Source organism: Piliocolobus tephrosceles, chromosome 5, assembly GCF_002776525.5.
Source record: "Piliocolobus tephrosceles isolate RC106 chromosome 5, ASM277652v3, whole genome shotgun sequence".
NCBI classification, from domain to species: Eukaryota; Metazoa; Chordata; class Mammalia; order Primates; family Cercopithecidae; genus Piliocolobus; species Piliocolobus tephrosceles.
Window position 1 is genome coordinate 5,791,941 of NC_045438.1, and position 21,379 is coordinate 5,813,319.

At 36.9% G+C, this 21,379-nt stretch overlaps 2 protein-coding genes across 5 annotated transcripts in view; one reads left to right on the plus strand and one right to left on the minus strand.

Annotated features, from left to right (window-relative positions):
* CALHM4 (calcium homeostasis modulator family member 4) overlaps window positions 1-12,846 on the minus strand; it is a 34,317-nt gene extending 21,471 nt beyond the window's left edge. The window contains exon 1 of one of the 4 annotated variants that reach the window (XR_002733072.2): window positions 12,672-12,818. The gene's annotated coding sequence lies outside the window, so the exon portion shown is untranslated. Of the gene's footprint in view, window positions 1-12,671 lie in introns of all 4 variants that reach the window. The other 3 variants (XM_023218975.2, XM_023218976.2, XM_023218977.2) reach the window with 3 other exon arrangements.
* Window positions 1-21,379, plus strand: part of TRAPPC3L (trafficking protein particle complex 3 like) — a 50,210-nt gene that overhangs the window by 5,212 nt on the left and 23,619 nt on the right. Inside the window, exon 3 of the mRNA XM_023218978.2 lies at window positions 1,970-2,069. Coding sequence (XP_023074746.1) covers window positions 1,970-2,069 — 100 coding nt within the window. The remainder of the gene's footprint in view (window positions 1-1,969; window positions 2,070-21,379) is intronic.

Here is a 21,379-nt window from a genome sequence, read left to right on the forward strand (position 1 = left end):
AGAAAAAGACAACATAAAGATTGAAAATCTTTTTTAAAAACTCTCATTTTTCTTCTTTCTGTATGCATATTATTTTTCTTTTTAAAAAGTTCTAATTTATTTTGTACACATGCCTTTTTTTTCTTTTTCTTTTTCTTTTTTCTTTTTTCTTTTTGGCATTTCTACTTAATTAGTCAAGGGCATTCACAAAGAAGAGAACTGCCCAACTGTTCACCTATAGATTTCTCGGTCACTTCGTTAGCTGAACTGTCTATAGCTGTGAGGAATGTTAAGGTTATTTTACACTAAGGTCACACTTAAACATCTGACAGCATTTCCAGAAATTACTTCATTTTATTTGACTTATATTAAACTTGCATTGTGTTGTGAAAAAGCTGTGAATAATAAAAAAGCTCACTTATTTGACTCAAAAAATACCTTCGGTTAGCTAACTGAGTATACATTTAACAAACATGAATGAAATATTAAAGAATAAATTTTTGAGAAGCTGCAGAAAGATCTTTCCTTAAGAAAAAAATTCACATTTAGATTTCTAGCTTCTGCTGAGAGCCTCTTACATTTTTAATTTATAAAATATCTACTTTGCAGAAACATACCCTTTGACCAGAGCAGTATGTGTAGATATAGTACAGCTCATAACGTTTTGGCTTCTGACCACTGTTCCCAGTTGCTGAGCTGTGGATATGCAAAGTGATAATTAGAAAACACTGGAAATCTTTTTTAATCCTGATACAACTATTTCTGTAAAGTAGACATGTTGATTGTTAAAAGTCTTTGCAGTGTGAGCTTCTTGGCTGAAATTATAAACCATTTTTCTCTAAAGTCAAGGAAGCTAAACTGAATATTTCTATCTACTCAGAAATATAAATAGGATATCTCACAAGATTCACTGAATTCATAAGCACTCTCACATCAAATCTGTCTCCCTCCAACCACCTAGTCACCAAAGATTTCATCTCTTTTTAGAGCCTCTGGAGTAATCATTGCCTCTGAACACTGTGGTGTCTCATTGGGCGTTTTGTGGCTCCACTGGAAATCGTTTCACTTGTCTATGTACATGTGGCTGTAAAATTAAAAGACCAATTTTGTGATAGAGGTTTGGCAAAAATAGCGTTCCATTTGATTTCCACCTTGAAGGTCACATTTTCTCAGCTAGATTGCAAGTTCTTATAAGACAGAGACTTTGACCTTTCTTTATATCCTTTTGGGAATTTTAGTCGTTTCTCAGTTTATCTTGTTGAAAGTGTGTGCTCAGTCACCTTAGTTACATATTCAGTGTGTGTATAATCACATTTCAATCGCAGGTTCTCAAAATTGTACTTCAGGCACTACTAAAGCTATTTTCTTGGGGTGGAGATAACACAATACCTTCCCCCAAGTCCCATAGTTTGTTTCCCTGGAATGAAAAACGAGGTTTTTTTTCTTAGTAAACTTCAGAGTCTGAAGTTGCCGAAACTTTCACTGACAACAAAAATTTTTTCTGCTCCTTTCTTCCCCTCCTTCCAGAGCTCATCCTGGAAATGCCTGCCCTTCTACCCTGATAACAATGCTAAGAGAAGAGCGAGCATCCGGGTATCACACATGTAGCAGACACTTTAGCTAGACTCTCATTTGATTTCCATCATAGCTAATGATGAGAAAAATTAGTTGCCACTGAGAAACATTAGGCTACAGACACCAGCCTTCCTTAATTTTAATTTACATTGTCAAGTTTGGGCCAGTCTTGATTCTAGGCAGACTATTCTGCTTGTAGGAGATCAGTTAATATTTCCTCGTTGTGTTACTCTCTGCTTCTGTGGTCTGTGGGACGAATAAGAAGCCCATGGCCAAAAGCCATTTGACTCATCATATTTGGTTTGATTTGTGATTCTCTTGCACAAGTGCTAAACACACAAATCCCTTCTTAAAAACTGATAGACTTCACTAATTTCTTAGAATTTTCAGACCACACTCTTTCCTTCATCCACAGGGGTTACGGCATTGGAACACGGCTTGTAGAAGACTTTCTGGCTCGATCCTGTGTAGGAAGATGCCATAGTTATTCAGAAATTACAGACATAATTGCCCAGGTAACTATGTTTTTAGCTCTGTCGATATGTCTTGAAAATCTCTGATTATTTTTAAGTTTGGTGGTTTTTCTGCTCAGATTGGACAGGTTCCATCTGCATTCATTGTTAGGTGCTGAGAAAGGAGATTCTAATTGAAAGGCATCTTATTTCAGCACAGAGATAAAGCTACTGTGAACTGAAAGATGCATTTAAGCAACTATAGATTTTCCTGACACAGGAGAGTGTAGAGTGTATGTCTTCTAGTGGGAAAAGCATTTTCAGAAGGTAAACAAAAGGGGAGTGCAATAGGGCAACCTTACAACATGCATGCCCCAAACCAGTTTCTTTATGATCATTTTCAGCACGTGGAGGGAGATGGGTTTTGGTAGTATCAGAGAATATTGTTTAGTCATTCCCAGAGTATTTTCCCAAGAGAAAAATAGAACTTCCTGTAAATATATTTGTTCTAAGAACTTTCATAGCCCTGATATATAGAAGAGAACTAGGAATTATCCAGGATTAGCTCACTGTTATTAGAAATTCAACTGGAAAATGCATCTTCAGCCAGCATTTAAAAAGTCTTGGCCTATGGTTATTAATGTAGTGTTGTTACTTTTGCATGAATGGCTGTCATTCTATACCATCATGCTTTCTGAGCCTAAAAGCAGTTTTACATACTCTTTGTCTTTCATTGTCACAGTAACCCTCTGAAGTAGGCAAAACTGGAGTTACCATCCCCATTTTCCAGATAAGAAAATTAAGTTCCAGAAATAATATGATGAACAGTAAATCATAGTATATGTGGGAAAAAATTCTACATTAAAAAATACAATCCAAATGAAAGATTTTTCCATTTACTGATATTATTACTTGTATTATTTCATGGCTAGTGAATAATGTGGTCGAAACTGTTATCCAAGTATCTTCCAACCTTAGCACAGTGAGTTTATCACACCACTAACCAGATTGGGGAAAAAGTCCCTTTCTATATTGTCAGAATATAAGTAAGATCCCAAAACAGTAGTTTGAAAAATAAAATAAAACATTTTTTAATGAAACTAATTATATGGGCAATACTACAAGAATAACAGCTGTTTTAATGGAAAGTAAATACTTGTAATATATAAATGTGGATGGTTGTGTTTTGTTGCATTTCTAATTGGTAGCCTTCTAGGCTCTTTGATTAGTAAGAGACAGTCTTTCTATAATGAGGATAATTAGATTGGTTTGAGAATGACTCCCTCTTGATCTTTGCCAAAATTCATCCCATTAGCTTAGTGTGGGCAAATTACTTGAGCTCAGGAGATCAAGACCAGCCTGGCCAACATGGTGAAATCCCATCTCTACAAAAAGATACAAAAATTAGCCGGGCATGGTGGCACAGCTATAGTCAGGAAGCTGAGGGATGGATGACTTGAGGCTGGGAGGTGAAGGTTATAGTGAGTCGAGATCATTCAACTGCACTCAAGCATGGGTGACAGAGTGAGACCTTGTTTCAAAAAAAAAAAAAAAAAAAGAAAGAAAAATTTAAGACTTTGTCTTGCAAACTCATAAGGCGGTAGAACATTGACCAATAATCTGAAAACTTATAGAATGTGGACAATAAAACCTGACTCATGTGTTTAAGGTTGTTTGTTAGGCTTTGAACGTTTGAAGAAAATAATTTCAAGGGCGATTTAAAGACTTAATTCTAAAGATATGTTAGCACAACTAGCAAAAATTTTATTCCTCTGGATATGTTTGTATGTGTATGGTACACATCTTTTTCCATTTATTAATGTATTCACTTATTTATATAAGAAGATGATTAACAGGATGAAAAAAAAATCTGTTGAAAAAAGAGCAGTAACCAACTGGAAGTGGAGGCATATACAACCTTATTGCTGAGAATCTGGAATTACATTCTGTCACATGATGTAGGGTCAGAGATCATCTGAAATATGCTCAAACTGTAAATGCCCTTGGCCCAGAAAATATTGGCTGATCCACTAAGAATAGTGCAGTGTAATGGGAGGATTCTCTGGTTCTTTCTTACTGTCTATTCTTGGCGCTGAGGGCACCATCCAAATCACTGCAAAGCTTCTGAAGGAACTCAGAAGAGATAATTCCACATATTCACTTTAATTAAAGGAACATAAAGGAACAAGGCTTCTCTAGTAGGAAAAAAACGATAACTTTTAAAAATTAGTGTCATTAAGTTCAAAATAGCTGCTAACAAATATCCCATATGAATCCTTCCCAGAGATGTCTGAGAAGTCTCATGTAAAACTTTCTTGTTACCTGTGGTCCTCAATCAGGATATTTCTCTATTAGCCACAGGAAAATTACAGAGCTGAAAGTCAAATTAAATATGCCAATAGGAAGTACATGTTTATGTGGGGCGTAATGTAGGCCTTCTTACCGGGTAGATACTCAATAAAAATTAGTTGAAAGAAAAGAAAAGATGAAGGGAAGAGAGGAGGAAGGAGGAAGAAGGAATCAAAGCAGTCTTTTGTTCAGGCCCCTTGGGAAGTTGCTTTTCTTTTCCAAGAGGTAGCCTGGGAATGCTCCTCACTTTGCCCAACACATTCAAGGGCTCCTCAAGTCCCTTCCTTGAGGAACTCCTCGCTTTACCTGACAATGAAGTCTTCAATACGTGGAAATAGAACAAGAGTTCTTTCAATGCTCCAGATTAAAAAAGAAAAGATGAAGAGGAATCGAGTAAGAAATGTTCTATGGAGAGCATAAGAAAGAAAATGAATTCGTATCTCAGCAAGAAGAGACCCATGAAGAAAATCCAGAATGTTCCCCATTTAGAAATTATATTCAAAAATCATATTCTGTCTTTAAAACAGTAAAGAAGCTTCTAATGAAATTTGACCTCCTAATGGTACACAATTTTCAGCAAGTTAGAAACAAGTCTGTTTGATTCTCCCCTATTAGAAACATGTACAACGTCTGCTTTCCAAATATCCCTTCTCTAAGCTTTTCATGTCTTTTCAACCATTCTGATGAATTCCTTCCTGTGTCTTCTGTCCTCAGTGAACATGAAAAAGATCCACTTCCACTCCTATGCAAGATTCTTTCTTGGCAATGAGGAGAATATTCATCACCTTCACCCTTCTCTAGTGTAGGACAGTTGTCCCTGCTCTTTGCACCTTCCTTCAAAGGCCTGGTGTCCTTCCTCTTAATCATTTTTACCTCTCCAGCAAAATGTTCCTTTACTTGTAGCAATAATGTCACCCATTTAAGGAGCATTTTGACAAAGATGAAAGGTCAGACTTCAGTTATGGACCTGCCCACTGAGGCTTTGTTAATAATTAGCAGCTTTCATTCAAACGTCGGGCCTGTTGGCAGCATTATCTCATTAATCCTTGTAAACACTCCTCAGAGGAGGCAGATGTCAAATGATACAGTCTTACAGAGAACTAGGCCAAGTTCAGAAGTTTACTGTAGTCACATGCTGCTCCCAGAGCATGGCAGAGTCAGGAACAGAACCTAATGGCTGTAAAATTTGTTTGGCTGCCCTCTCAGACCACACACTTCTACCCAACACCATTATCATCCTTCTCAAGTACTGAGCAGCTAGAGACCATGGCAGCCATAGAACTCATGATCTCTGTCCTGTCTCCAGGGAAGGAAAGAGAGAGAAGGAATGCATTTAAAGAGAATTGACTAGATGAAGAAACCTATGCACAGACAGAAGAAGTCATCCCTGCCTCTGAGTTAGTAAAAAGACTGCATGTAGGAACAGGTTTCCTGAACTTAACGCTGCACTCTGCACGCCTCCGCCTTTGCGAGGGAAGGACTGTGTAACTTCAGGTGTTCATAACATTCCTCTCTCTTGTTTTCCTCACTTGTTTTTTTTCTTCAAAGAGGAGATCGGTCTGTCATTAGGCCTCTGACGATGTCTTTTAACGTGTAGTAGACCTTTAGTTGCGCCATCTAGTGGTCTGAAAAGAAATCCCATGACAAGGGCCAAATCATTGAAGGCAAAAATCTTTAGTTGGCCTTGCATTTTATATAAAAAGAAGATGCCAAGCTAAATATAAAGTCTAGTTCCTACAGCATTAAAATGCATCCATTTTTAAAACAGAATTTTATCGTATACAACAACTTTTTGCGGTGGTTACTTCAAAGTATAACTACAAATATTAAATAAGACATTTATTTTGAAAATTAATAAGTCAGCAGCATTATAACACGATATTGAAAAACTTTAATAGCATTGATGTTTTCTTTATAAAATTTCAAAGTAACTCCCACCTATTGCCTGTATTTCCCTTATAAGAACCTTGTAAAATAAAAAGAACATCTATCATCTGTCATTAGCCCCATTTTACTGATAGTATAATTGAGACTTATATGCTATCACCACGGACACAGTAAGAAAACCCAGCTTAGAATTTAATTCTTCTGACCTTATTCTAGTGTTTTCTCCACGAACTAATTGTTTAAAATGTATCTTTAAAGATTTTTTTCTACTATGATAATTGTTCTGAGAAAAATTTTGTAGTTGGTCTAAATGAAAATGTGTAATATGCAGTAGAATTACCATAGCTGATTTTAGTTGTAGTAATGAAATACTAGATAATTTAACTTACTTACACACCTGTATGTCTTTATGTTTATTATAAGGGAAAGCAGAAAGTGCAATTGCACCTGTCTCTGGTCAAAGAACCAAAAACTTCCTTAGTTATACAAAATATATTTTAGGGTTTCCAAACACATTTATGATAAAATAGTTTTGATATTAGGAAAAGCTAATTAGAGATAAACTTGATCATTTAAATCAAGATGATTACAAAGGCTAGGTTTGACAATAACTATAATCATGTTGCCTTTTGAAAGTAATTTGGACACTAGGAGCTGCGATCCTCATCAGTAGATGAGCACTGGCCTAACCATGTCCAATGTAGTGGAGATTAAAAAGGAAGAGTCCACATCCTGCTGATTTACATTCCCACTGTGTGACTCTGAGCAAGTTGCTTAGGCTGTCCAAACTTCAGTTTCCATATTTGTCAGAAGAGACCTCTTTCAGCTGTCATTCTCCTTAATTTCGGGTATTACTTTCACTAGCTACCATCTGCACATTGAATTATAATCATAAATAGCTGAGTGTGGTGAATGTAGCTGCCAAAGCCTCCTGCAAAGCATCTATACCTTCCAGTTACTGGCAGTGTTTATTACTGCTTGGCCTTGCACAAATTATGTTTGTCAAAGTTGGGGAAGCTTTTTGCTCTCAGGTCCATGTCAATATGATGATTACTCTGAGGGACGTGGGGGAATTTATCATTTTTCAGTGTAAATATCACATTACTTTGTTTTCACTGTAAGAGGGGATTTTAAACACAGCATAAAAAGACTTAAAAAACTTGAAACCCTGATTTTTAGGTTAAAAAAATCAGCATCTAATGTACTGTGCTTGTTGGAAATTCTGGAAAGCAAAAGAAGAGATCTTTTCCTTTTATAGTATAAATTGAAATTTTACCTTAATTAAATAATGTGAGCAGTGATTTTGGGGGATAAGTAATAAAAAAATCAAGGAAATGGTCATAGGAAGCAATATGAATGAGGGTGCCTAAAGCAAGGAAGTAAATCTAAGTGGTGAATTTTGTAAGCGTAAACTCTAGGGCAAAAGATTTAAGCACATAATCCAGAGAGAAAACAAAATAGCAGAGGGAATTTTTTTCCCAGTGGATGAATCATTTTTATTTCAATAAAATGGTCCATTTGAGATTAGAGTTGAGTGTATGCAGAAAAATTTCAGCAAATCGTGCTAGTCATATGGTTTTTTTCTGCTTCTGATCTGAATGCACAAGACTGCTATGACTGAATCTATGGGACGAATGAAAACATTTCAAGCCAAAACTCCTGAGCCACTTTAGAATGGAGACAGCACGAGGGCTATGATTTCCAATCTCCAATACAGATATGTGCTCAGAAGCACTGATTTGACACTTCAACAAGGATATCCCGATCTGATTTTATTAGACATTTTCAGAGGGGAGTCCCACAGCTTGGAAGGTGAGCCAGAGAGGGTTCAGTCAGGAGACGGGAATCACACAATTGTTTCCAAATGAAAGGTTGAGTAGAAAACATTAAGAGCTAGTTATAGGGGATGAGTTACTGAGAAAGTGGGAAAAAAACCACAGTATAGAATTTAGGGGTGAGAATGAGCACCCAAAGGAGGAATCATTTTTAGACAGAGTTCCACGTCTTAAGCAGGAGCAAGCCAACAAAAGGCACGCTAGAGACAGAAGAAAAGCCCCTTCTTCCTGCAGTGTCGCTGCAACACCTTCTTCTGGCCAAGCAGAAATGTCTGTACGATGGAGCTCTAGCATTACAAGCAGGGCAGTGAAGGGTAGGTTTTAAGCTGAGAGGCAATAATCTGACAACCAGCACAGAAGCCATGAGCCATCCTGATTGTTACTTATATTTCTATGGCCATCTTAAATTTTGGTGGCCTCGTGTTTGACCCTAATTCCACCTGCTCTCCCACGCTGGGATGAATCTGGCCACTCAGTGCAACTCTAGCTGTCTGGTGGAAGGAAGAGATGGCAAAGGAAGCCACCTGCTTTTATTGCTAGAGTGGTGTCAACTTCCTGCCACTGAAGACACAAAATAGGTTGAAGAGCACAATTTTCAGTGTGCAAACTATTCTTCTGAAATAAAGACTTTTTGTTAAATACTGTGAAATTTGTTAAATACAACCACTACCTCTTTTTTCCTATAAATTTCTTCAACTTCTACAACCATATCTATGTTCCCTTTCTCAATCCCTCCAATGACTATAAATCTACTGTCTCTATTTGATTACTGTTGGAAGTACTGTTAAATGACACTGTGGTCAAGAACTCCGGAATATCACCTGCCAATAATTTGTACTTTCTTCCCCGGAAGCCCAAGGTGGTGATATTCAAGGGTAAATGGCAGACTGGCCCTTAAGCTACCACCCAGTGGAAGATGTAGCTGGGGGCTTAGACTTAAAGCCTGCCAGTGGGTCTCATAGGCTTTAAATTAACCAGGTTCACTTTCTGAAATGTTCATTAGATCTTTCTGTGCCAAAGGTAGATAATTAGTTTGCATTACATGAGGCAAGAGTTGTAGTGTTAAGTAAGCAAAAATGACAGAGCAACCTTGCACAGGTAAGGGAACCCATGATTAACCTTACTTAAACTATCTTTATTATGAAAGCAGAGCAATGTAAGTCTGCATTTTAGCTTAATGTTTTAATCAGTTCGTGAAATTCAGTTTTATCGTGTTTTGTGCCTGTTGATCTTCCAACGATTTGCTGTTGACCAGCATATTTTGTACATAGTTCCAGTCTCCATCTAAAGAAAGCAAAGATGTTTCACAAAAATGGAAGTAATACAGTTTCCCAAAGTTATGATAATACTAGTAAAATTTTTAAATTTGATTCTTTATTGTATTAACCAGTGAAGTTATCTTTCATTTACAATTTCATTTCCCCAGCAGATCTGTAAGTTTTTCCAAAGGAGGGATCATTTATAGCATTTTTGGGATTTGGTTCACCCGGTAAATCCACACCTGTTGACATTTATTAAATACTGTTGAAGTGAACTTAGAAAATATTTGAAGAACTTTTCCCTCATCTACACTCTGTTGCTCCTCCTAGTCTGTCCAGAAGAGGGCAGTGGTCCACATTTGTCTCTAAATGAAAGACTCCTACTCTGTCTGCTGGATACTAACACCACATGCAGAAGCTGCCCTCTTATTTCAAGCAATATTCATTACACTCAAAATTAGCACTCTAAAAGTACATGGTTGTTCACAATAACAAATCCACAACAACAAGATTTAAACTGCGATAGGATCCTGAACAGGAAAATAACTGATTCTTATTAAATAATGATAGTGAACTCAACTTGATAATTTTATTGAAACATTTGTTTTTTCTAATATTGTTTATAATATTGTATTTTAAAATTAAATATAAATCAAATATAAATAAATTGTAATTGTATTAAATTATATATTTATTATTGTTTTTCCATTATTATTTATTATATGAGTGTAGTATGTTTCAGAAGAGAGATATTCATTCTGCAACTCTGAGGTCAATTGTGATTTCAAATGAAGATATTAAGTCGGTAATCAAATTATTACATACATATTATTACAGAAAATGCTTGAAAATTATCCTAAAATTCATCATGGAACCAAATTGTTTTAGGTAGACTCCTTTAGGTTACCAGCATTTGGTTTATGTCAGATCTTTAGGGTTTATTGTAGAGATATTCTGGGACACAATAATCAGACCCCATGAAAGAACAAAAATTGGAAAATCCTTCCAGTTTTAGTCTATCTTGAACCCTCAGCAGCAAGCCTTTGTGGTTCTCTACTTCAGTCCTGTGCCATTTTCGTGACTCAAACCTTCTCTGCTTGTTCTGCTCTTATAATTACCTAATAATATCTTTCCATTTTTCTTTTCCTTCTCTGCACCTCATTGCTTCTGGTGTTTCACAGTTTTGTTGCCTCATGGCTTCTGCTTACTCTTTTTTCTCTGGGTGTCATTTGCATTCTGCCCAATCACTCAAACTGTGACTTTCTCTATGTGTTTCATATTTAAAGTCCCCAAAAGAGAGTCTTTAACCTGTCCAGCCAATCGCTAGCCCTGTGTTAGGTAGAGTTTCGTGCTAGCTCACTTCCAGGTCCCTAGCCAAACTGTGAACTGACTGTCCAGGCTCAAAATGCCCACCCTAATCCATTAACTGTGGCCAGAATGGCGGGATAATTAGACAGAACCTGGCAATCACAGGGAGCCCCTCAGGAAGGGAATCTGGGTATGAAAAACATTCCAAGATTTTCCAAAACAGGACAAAGTAATTGATAAATATCTTGTTCTTCTTGTCCAGGAAGTTAGTAACAGATGTGTGTGTGTGTGTGTGTGTGTGTGTGTGTGTGTATGAGTCTCACTTTATCTATGAATCTTCTGCTCACAATATTTATCTTACTGATGCTGGTGTTTGTTTTTCTTTGTTTCAGAGCTAGAATTTGGGGCAAATAACTAGTGTTGCAGACTCCATTTAGTATGCTAACTATAAGGTATTGAAGTAGAAAAAACTGTCTTTGTTATACATTTGCAGATAATAACAAAGAAAGCAAACGCTTCAAAATGAAATGCCTCTGCTCTTGGAAGCAGTCAAGTGAAAGCACATTGTTAATGCAAAGTAAATATTTTAGACCATTAGCAAGAGTGGGGCTAACGTTACTCAGGACAGTGAGCTCAGAGGAACGCTTTGGTAGAAGGGAGATAACCAAATTCTCCTAAGAAAAATGATGTTGTGCTACAATAGATAGTATTAGGTTTCCCTTTGAACTTCTTAAAAAGGAATGAATTACAGAAGTTTGCTCTGGTCATCTAATCCTGTGGGGCTTTTTCTTTTGTTACTCTTTTTTCTAAGTCTTTTTCAGTCATTTCTCTTGACATTCTGTGTATTTTCTTTTTTCAAAGAATGTTACGAGAGATAATCTGATTTTTAATGTGAAGAGGAAAAGTGCCCAGATAAAATGAACTTAAACCAGGGCATTCAAGTGAGAGACAGCAAGATATCTTAGGCTGTTTTTACCTTTCTCTTAAAAAAGGGGTGGGAGGGGGTGGATTTCCTTATGCTTCTGTATTTTACTTACTTTGCTTTCTTTTTTTTCTGATTATATTTGGCTTCCTTAATTTTCTAAATAACATGTATCTTAAAAACAAATACTTCTCTAAAAGTTACCATATTTCACAATTCTGGGTCTAAGTCTAGATGTAACACACCCAGTACAATGCACAACACTTGAATTTTGCTGCCATCATAATGCTGTGCACAAAATGGGGAGACATTTTTTTCCTGTCCTCTGAATGTTCTTTCTTTTACTAGGATGAATATTTACACCTCAGTTTTAGAGTTGCTTTCCATTCCTCAATACTCCTCTTACACACAACAACTTACTTTAAGGTATAGGCTCAGAAATGCAGCCTGGGGGCCATAAAATAAAAGACTTAGGACCTGTTTATTTTCATACAATCTCTGCCCTTCACTTGGTTAAAATCTCTCACTGATATTGTGGAGACTGATTTTTGCTCATGGTCCTCTCAAAGAGTGACTCATTCATGCTGCATTCACCTCATGAGGGCTGAAGGCACATCACGGCAACTGCCTACCTGTTAACCTCACCAGCTGACATGTAACTTCTGCCTCGCAAGACATGGAGAGGGGGTTCTGTGCTCTCCACATAGATACTGAAGGCAGATACAAGCGGTGGACAACTTCCACTCAGCTCCAATCTACTTTACCTCGAGCAACACAGTGCTTTGTCTACCAAAAGCAACATGACAGGAAATCCCTAAGGGAATCCTGGGAAGCAGGAGGGTGCATGGAGGTTACCCCATATTAACTTCCATCAGACAGCCAACAGTTGTGACTCTGTTCGTTTCAAAGATGCTAAAATTTTTTGATATCTCGCCACTGTCTTATCTTAGAATAACAGGTAAATAGATACTTGAGAAATTAGCTGTTATTGTACATGCTTTTTTGCCTCCCACCCCAGCCAAAAGATTGAAGGAGGAAACCCATGTATTGGAACAGAACAGAATCCCCAGGGTCTAGTAAGATTTGCAACCCAGGCATTCCTTACAATGCACAGAGCTGAAGGGGTACAGCAAAGACAAGTGAGAGGCTCAGTTATTAACCTGAAGAGTCGGGACAAATGTGGAGAATGCAGGTTCACAACCAACCAGGTAGAAACAGGAGACCTGGTCAGAGAGAGCAGTTCTAGCACAGTGTAGGCAAGGGAGGACCCAAGGGTTAAAGCACCGTATATGCCTCATTCTCAACATTTTGCTAAGATTACTCATCCCTTTAATCCCTCAACAACAACAACAACAACAACAACAACAAAGGAAGCTCATCAGATAAGCCTAGATATAAAATCTTTCTTTGCTCTTACTGTTTTTCAAAGGCTAACTCAAAACCTAGTTGTAAGAGCCTATTGAATTGCTTTTCTTTTTTCCACTCTTTTCAACATACTATATTAAAATAAAATAAGTGGGAGCCCTTGGTAAACAGGAATTGAATTCCATGGAAGTCACAGCCCAACACAACACAACATTCCAGAGAAGGCTGGCATCACAGTGAGCTGAATGTCAGACCGTTTTCCTATTTAGTAGCAGTTTTGAATAGAGAAGGGAGCGGAAATCAATTAAAAGGAAAGACAAATTCTTTGTGGTAATAAAATTCTCAATATTTAAAAAATGATGAATATTCATAGCAAAAGCAAAGCAATTTATAAATTATTTTAAGACGTCTTACAATTTGGGCCAGAAATATGGCAGAGAGATTATTAAAAATATGATACTTGTTTAAACAAGCATAACCACTTAGGCTTGTTTCTCCCCACTGAGTAGGCAAGAACTGCCTTATATAATCACTCACACATTTGTTCTATTCTGTTTTGTACCTCTGGGAGGGGTGAAAGAGGAAAAATGTAGGAAATTTTCTTTTGTGGAAAAGCATATGTGTACAGCCACAAGCTCTGCGGATTTTGAGACTGATTGGATCAAACCCAGAAGGCCACATCCACCGTTATGGCAGAGTTCCAACATGAAGGCAAAGCACCTGCAAGGGAATTACCCTTAAACTTTTATTATGACTGCATTTGCATAATATTACTTTTTCTTTAGTCACAGAAGAATCTCTTAGGGCTTGATTCTTACTAATTCTACAAGTCACTAAATAACTTAGCACTGCCTCTCACTTCCCTTATGAATGTCCATCTTCCATTTTTGTTCATAATCAGGACTTATGAGAAATCTGGCTGCACGTAGATGTCATTTTTGCTCTATTACTAAAAATGCTCTAAGGGAGAAGTTTTTTTAAACTTTATGTTCTGGGATACATGTGCACAACGCGCAGATTTTTACATAGGTATACATGTGTCATGGTGGTTTGTTGCACCTATCAACCTGCCATCTAGGTTTTAAGCCCTGCATGCATTAGGCATTTGTCCAAATGCTCTCCCTTCTAGGGGAGAAGTTTTGAATCTTCCAAGTATCCCAGCACATGAATATCTAGGCTGCCCTGCCTTTGCATTGAAGATTATTGGTTTTATTTCTGCTGTTTAAGTTATTTGGATGAAACTCATGTGAAGCTGACTCATGAAACTGTAGGGAAGGTAAAACTTCACCTCTATCCTCTTAGGATTTTTTTGTAAAGTTATCCTGAGAATTAAATTGACAGGAGACAGATCAACAGAAAAAAAGCATACACATTTACTTAATACATAGCATGGGAATCTTTAATAAAGAAACGGAGGCCCAAGGAGTTGAACAATTACCTACTGAATTGGACAAAGAATAGTAATTTGCGAAAAGGCAACTAAATTATTTGGGGAGGCAAGAAGAAAATAATTATTTTAATAAAATATGTACAGAATCCTCTCAGCTTCACTTGCCCCTCCTTGATGATAAGAGTGTTGTTTTCTTTCTAGTATAGGGAAGATATCCTTCACACGGGAATTTCTTCTCCTGCCTTTAAGAAACAGCAGGAAGGTCACAGCAATCTTGTGACTGCTGCTTTTCAAGCCCCTTTAACTCAAAATAATGAGTCTATATGTCAACGTGGCACTATTTTGGGGTGGCATATTCTTAACTCCTTTAAAACAAACCTAAGTGGGTTGAAAATAGCAATAGCTTTGGGAACATTTTATCAATATAACTATTTACAATAAAATTCTTTATTAAGAAAAGAAAACCATGAAGTAAATACCCTGGGAAACAAAACCCTAAAGCAAGACCTGTCTGGATCTGAGGATTCAGAGACACATCAGGAACACCAAATTCCAGGCCATCGCTCCCTGGTGTGATGTTGAGTTTGTGTCAGAAGTAAGATTTGGTTCAGACTTGCACTGACCTCTCAGTGATACTCCAGGGCAAGGGTTATCAATTCTAGCTCCTACATAGAATCCCCTGGAGCTTTCCAAAAAATCCTGACGTTCAGAACTTACTTTTGACCCATTAAATTGTGGTCTCTGGGAATAAGGCACAGGCATTAGAACTTTTTAAATGCTCTCCGAGTGATCCTAACGGGCCTCCACTGTTTAGAAGAAGAGTTCCCTAACTGTGTTCTATGGAACTCTAGGGTGATTCCTATAGAAGTGAGGCTGCATGTTAAGGCTGCCACTCCTCCAGACCCTCCATCCAAATTCTTCCCCTAGTTACCTCTTATTTTATGTCTTTTACATGCTTCAAATAAATAAAAGTCCATTTGGAAAAAAAGTGGAAAACACTAGAGAGATATGATAAAAGTGGAACAGTTTTGATTGAAACAAAGTCCATCTCACCTTTAGTTGGAACAACAAATTTGTCTGTAGGGAAAGAGGTAGGGAAGGAGGCCGTGTTTTTGAGGACATTTCTCAAAAGAAGATGGAAATTGACCAGTTTGTAAGCATATATTTCTTTAATTGCTTGACTTCATGCATAGGGTCGGTGAAACCCATTCACAGTTAGCCAACTGTTTAAGGAAGTAACCCTTCTTAAAACACTGATTACTATCCCTCGTGCTTCCTCCATGACACAAATACCAATGAAACCCCTGGGAGAAATAATTGTGTTCTGTTGAAACTATCAGAAATTATTATGATTGCAGAAGCACATGTCTTTATGATAAAATATAGGCACAGAATGTTTTTACAATGCAACTAGTCACCATTTTATAGGTTATAAACTGCCAAAGAATGCATATATCTTAAGGTACCGTTCTTAAGCAAAGTTACTCAATATCACGAGCTCTTATTTTGCTGACTTAATCCTATTTCTTGAAATGACCCAGTGAATGTGATTAGGTGAAGTAATTAATTCATTTTCCCATTTTAATCTCAGTTTTCATTGCAATTTAAAACTTGTGAAGATTTGTCTCTGGAATTGGTGTAGCCATAGGTTCAGGAAACCTGAAATTATAAAAAGATAGCTGGCCAGACAGAAAGAAAGGTGCACTCTGAAATATATAAAAATTAAAGTTTGGGGACTATTTGAAATCTTTTATAAACTTTCCACTGCCAAAAATTCCTTCTGTATCAATTGTCATTTTTATCTAAGGAAATTTTTAAAAAATAAAATGGAAAGTTTACTTCAGTGATACAGTAGAAGCATAGTTTGAGTATAACTATCCTAAGTATTTAGAAACCCAAGGTGAAAAGCTGTTCAGGATGGGAAAGAATCCAGGGGCCCAGACGGAGGCCAGGAAACTTGGAGATAGACCTCTATTCCCAAGAGGACACTAAGAACCCAATGGACTGGGAATTCACACACTACTGACTGTAAGATTTAGGACAACAGAGTTGGAAGAGACTTTGAGATGTACGAATTCAACATCCTCATTTTACAAATGAGGGAACACGCTTTCAAAAGTTATATGAACAATCAAGAATATACGAAAATGAGTCAGAATTTGTCTGATGGAAATTAGGAGTAGACAAATGTAGGTCCAAACTGATGTTCAATAACTTAACAATGGCTTAACCACCTTAGCCTTTTTGGACTCTAGCATTATTTATAAACATAGAAAAGGTAATACCTCCTTCCCAGTATGTTTGTGAAACTTAGATGAAACAAGAGCCAAGACTTCAAGTTAACTTAGTTTTTAAAATTAAATTCATGAAATTCCAGTAGTAACATAGGAGTGGTTTAGTTTTAAATTCAAAACAATATAGTTTCTTGAAAATGATATAGCACAGAAAGGAAAATAAGTTGAAAATTTTCCAATGCTTTTATTGAAATATAAGAAAATGATTCTCCAGAATGAAAGAGTAAACTTGTAGCGGGAAAAATTGTTCCAAAAAGACCTACCTGAAGGCCTATTTAACATCTTTGGACATGAAAGATAAAGAAACCAATGAGAATATAGGATAAAATATCATGTTAGTAATAAAGAAGAAATAAAGATGGCATCAGACATCAGGGTGTGGCACCTCAGCAATATTCAATGACAAAAGACAATGAAGTAACGCTTACAATACACTCACATAGAGAAAGTATGAAGCAGACAAGCTGTCCTTCAATTAGAGAACAGGCCAACAGGCTGAATATGGAAGAATTCAGGGAATAGCATTCCTATGAGCCTTTGCTAAGAATGATACTAGAAGGTAAACTGCAGCCAAGCAGGAGGTGATTGAGGAAACTTTAGCAAAATAACTGATTTCATTAATTTTGTTGTGTACCTTATGAAATTTTTCAAACATATACAAATGTAAAGAGAATAATGTAATGAATTCCATGTACCTGCCATCCAGTTTCAAAAGTTTCCATATTTTGCCAATCTTGTTTCATCTTTCAGCTTTTTCCTTAAACTTTCTTTTTTCTAAAGTATTTTTAAAAAACTTCTAAACATCATGGCAGTTCACATATAAATATTTAAATATATATCTCTAACTGAAGAACTTTTTAAAAAACATAAACCAGCACACCACTATCACACATAGCAAAATTAATAATTCTCTAAAAATCATCTAATATTCATATTTTCCTAAATATCTCAGATATCTTGTTACAGTTGGTTGTTTTGAAACAGGATACAAATAAGATCTATACAGCATATCTGGTTATTAAGTCACTTATATCTCCCTTATTCTTCTTTTTTAATACTGTTAATCTGTGGGGAAACTGAGTCATCTATAAAATGGAATGTTCTGTATCTAGATGTACCTGGTTGTTTTCTTGTGGGGCTAATTGCCTTGTTTTCTGTTACTCACATTTCTTATAAACTAGCAGTAATGTCTAAATACTTGATTAGGTTTAGCTTTTTAGGAAACAATATTTCACAGGTGGTACTATGTACTTGTTCTTGCCTTGCCTCCTAAGGCACATAATATCTGGTTTGATTTTTAGTGATGCTAATATGGATGAGTGGCTTCAAATTGCATAGGTCTGACCCCATTCTGCTTTCACCTAATAGTTTAGAATTCATTATTTATTGTCTAGATCGATTATGTCATCAGAGGTTGCAAAATGTTTACTTTCAAATTCTGAAAAGCCCTATAAACAATAAAATAATTAGTAGAGAGATAAAATTAATAAGCATAAGACAATAGCTTTTCACATACTCAGATAACAATCACTTAGAAAGATAGAGTGGAAAAAAGGAACCATTTACAATAGGAACAAAGAAAACACCTACAAATAGAGTTTACAAGGAACATGTAAAACTTATGTGAAGTAAACTTTAAAATATTCCTAAAGGACGAAAGGTATCCTTGAATGAATGGAAAGGCACCCCAAAGTCTTGGACAGGTTAATGACCAATTCAGTAGATCTGGAGTGCAGCCCAAGATTCTGAGTTTCTTACAGCCTGCCTTCCCCAGAATAGCCTGCTGTGTGCCGTAGAGCAGTTATTCTCAAGATGTAGTCCCTAGACCAGTAGCATCAGTATCACCTGAGAACCTGTTAGAAGTGCAGATTCTTTTGCCTCACTCCAGACCTACCGAATCAGACACCCTGGAGGTGGAGGTCAGCAGTCCACATTTTAATAAGCCCTCCTGATGATTTTTATATGGACCAAAATTTGAGAACCACTGCCTTAGTGTCATCAAATTTAACTTGAACTGGAATCATCTAGGATCATGTTAAACTGCAGGCTTGACTCAACTGCAGGGTTTTAGATACTGTCTGATTCTGCATTTCTAACAAGCTTCATCGCGATGCTGATGTTGACGATCTGAAGATAACATTTTGAGGGACAAGATTAGAAGAACAGTCTGTTTCCAGCTTACTGAAGGCCAGCCTAGTCTGAAACCCTCGCTTGCTATTTTTTCCTAGATATTAATGACAAATAATAGCTTAACGTGTTACTCCTCCCAATAATATGTTTGTGTTCCTTTCAAACAAAATTTAACCAAAAATAATTAAAAGTGAATCTCCAGCTTTGGTGGAGAAATTTTAGAGAGATACTTATCAGCATCTATCAAATCATGCTATAGATGCTATACTGCTAACTGGAACCTAAAGAAAAAGAAAACATTATTGAAGAAAATGCTCTCTATGCATAGAGAGAATGTATAAATGTATAAATACAATTTGCCTCTAATTTTTGTCTTTTTATAAATTTTCATTTTCATGTTAGTGTTCAGGTTCTATCGCTTCATATTGCCCCAAAATTCAGTGACTTAAAGCCACAAAGATTTATTTAAGCTCATGATTTTTGGGGTCATGGAGTTGGATAGGACATAGCAAGGACTTCTCTACAAAGCCTGCAGCCTCCACTGGAGTGGGTCAAATGTTTGGAGATGGCTGCAATGATTTGACTAGGGCCATAGATCTGGGGCCTTTTGTTCTCACTGTTGGTTGGACTTCCTGGTCCTTCTCCATGTCACATACACTGGGGCCTGAATGTTTAAAATGACTCCTTCGCTCACATGTCTGGCTCCTAAGCTAGAATATCTGGGACAATTGGAGCCATTGGGATTTCTCTCTCTCTCTCTCTCCCCCCAGGACACCCCCCAACTGGCTAGCTTGGGCCTTTTCAGAGCTTGGTAGACCTGGGGTAACTGCAGTTCTTATATAGTGACTTTTAACATACTGTTGAGCATTGCAACATTGTAAGAGACCAAGGCATAAACCGTGATACTGCTTAACAACCTACTTTTGTGTCTGCCATAGTTTATTGGTTCATAAGGTCAGATTCAAAGTCAAGATAACAAGACTACATCTGCCAAAAGGAGCCATTGAACCATGTTTAATTTATCACATGTGCTGGTTAATTTTAGATGTCAACTTGATTGGATTAAGGGGTAGCCAGATAGTTATTAAAGCATTATTTCTGGGTATATATGTGGGGGTGTTTCCAAAAAAGATTGGCATTTGAATCAGTGGACTGAGTAATTAAGGAAAATCTGCCCTCACCTAATCTAGGCAGGCACCATACAATCCACTGAGGGCCTGGGTAGGACAAAAAGGGGAAGGATGGACAAATTTGCTCTCTCTCTCTGTCTCTCTGTCTCTCTCTGTCTCCCCTCGAGTTGGGTCACCAATCTTTTCTCTGTCTCCTGGAGTTGGGTCACCAATCTTCTCCTTCTCTATTGGCCCTTAGAAATAAAAACTTCAAGTTCCTTTGCCTTTGGCTCTGGGATTTGTACCATCAACTCCCCTGGTTCTCAGGCCCTCAGACTGGGGCTTGAGCCACCCTACTCACTTACCTGATTCTCCAGCTTACAGGTGGCATGTCATGGGCCTTCTCAGCCTTCATAATCACATGAACCAATTCCCACAATAAATCCTCTTATATATATATACACACAATATATATATATATATAGCCCATATATTTTGTTATATATTTGTTGTATTTTGTTGTATACAATAATATATATAACATGTATTTCCACAATAAATCCCCTTTCATATATTTTATGTATATATACACACGCATACACACACACAGACATACAGACACATACACACACACACATGCACACACATGTATATGTATGTATGTATATATACTGTTGTACTGTTGGTTCTGTTTCTCTGGAGAATCCTGACTAATATACCACTGTTAAACGTTTATTAAAATGAGAGACCCAGGTACACCAAAGATACTCTAAAATTGCTTAGCTAGAACCGATTTAAATCTAAAAAAAAAAAAAAAAAAGCTCACTGTAAAACTTCTGAAAGTTCATCCCAGCCCAAGAAAACCCATGGTATATTGGCAAATACGTCATATTAGGACGTCTCTTTTTTCCCAGAGGGCCAATTTTTAAATCTTTATCATACTCTGCTGTTTGAAATCCAGGTAACATTTCCAATATTTTAACCTCACAGCCCCTCACCACCTTCACCAACTCCCTATATAAAATCAGTAGTTCTTCACCATGACTGCACATTATAATCACTTAGGAAGCTTTTAAAAGAAATTTCAATGTTCAGGCCCTAACCCAGAAAAGTTACATCAGGTTCTTAGGAAACGGCACCAGACATTGAGATTGTCAAAGGCCCCCAGGTGATTCCAGTGTGCAGCCAACATCGAGAGCTGCTGACTAACACAGATAGATGCTTTCCATCAAACCTCTCACACCAACCTCTTAGCTTTTTCTTAATGATTTTGGGATCTAAAATGAGAGAAGTCCAAGCACTACCCACAAAGGAAGTTAAATATCCCCTGGCTTGTACAACAGAGAAAAATGAGAGGGAAATATTAGAAAATTAAGACAATTACCTTAGAGAATTCAGAACCACCAAAGTCTAAATAGAATAATATGGTTAATAGTTGAAGTACCCGAAATATATCATGTGAGAAGCGATAGCAGTTTTCTGCTACCCAGTGACTTCTGGATTGCTTTAAGCAGTTTTTAGAGTA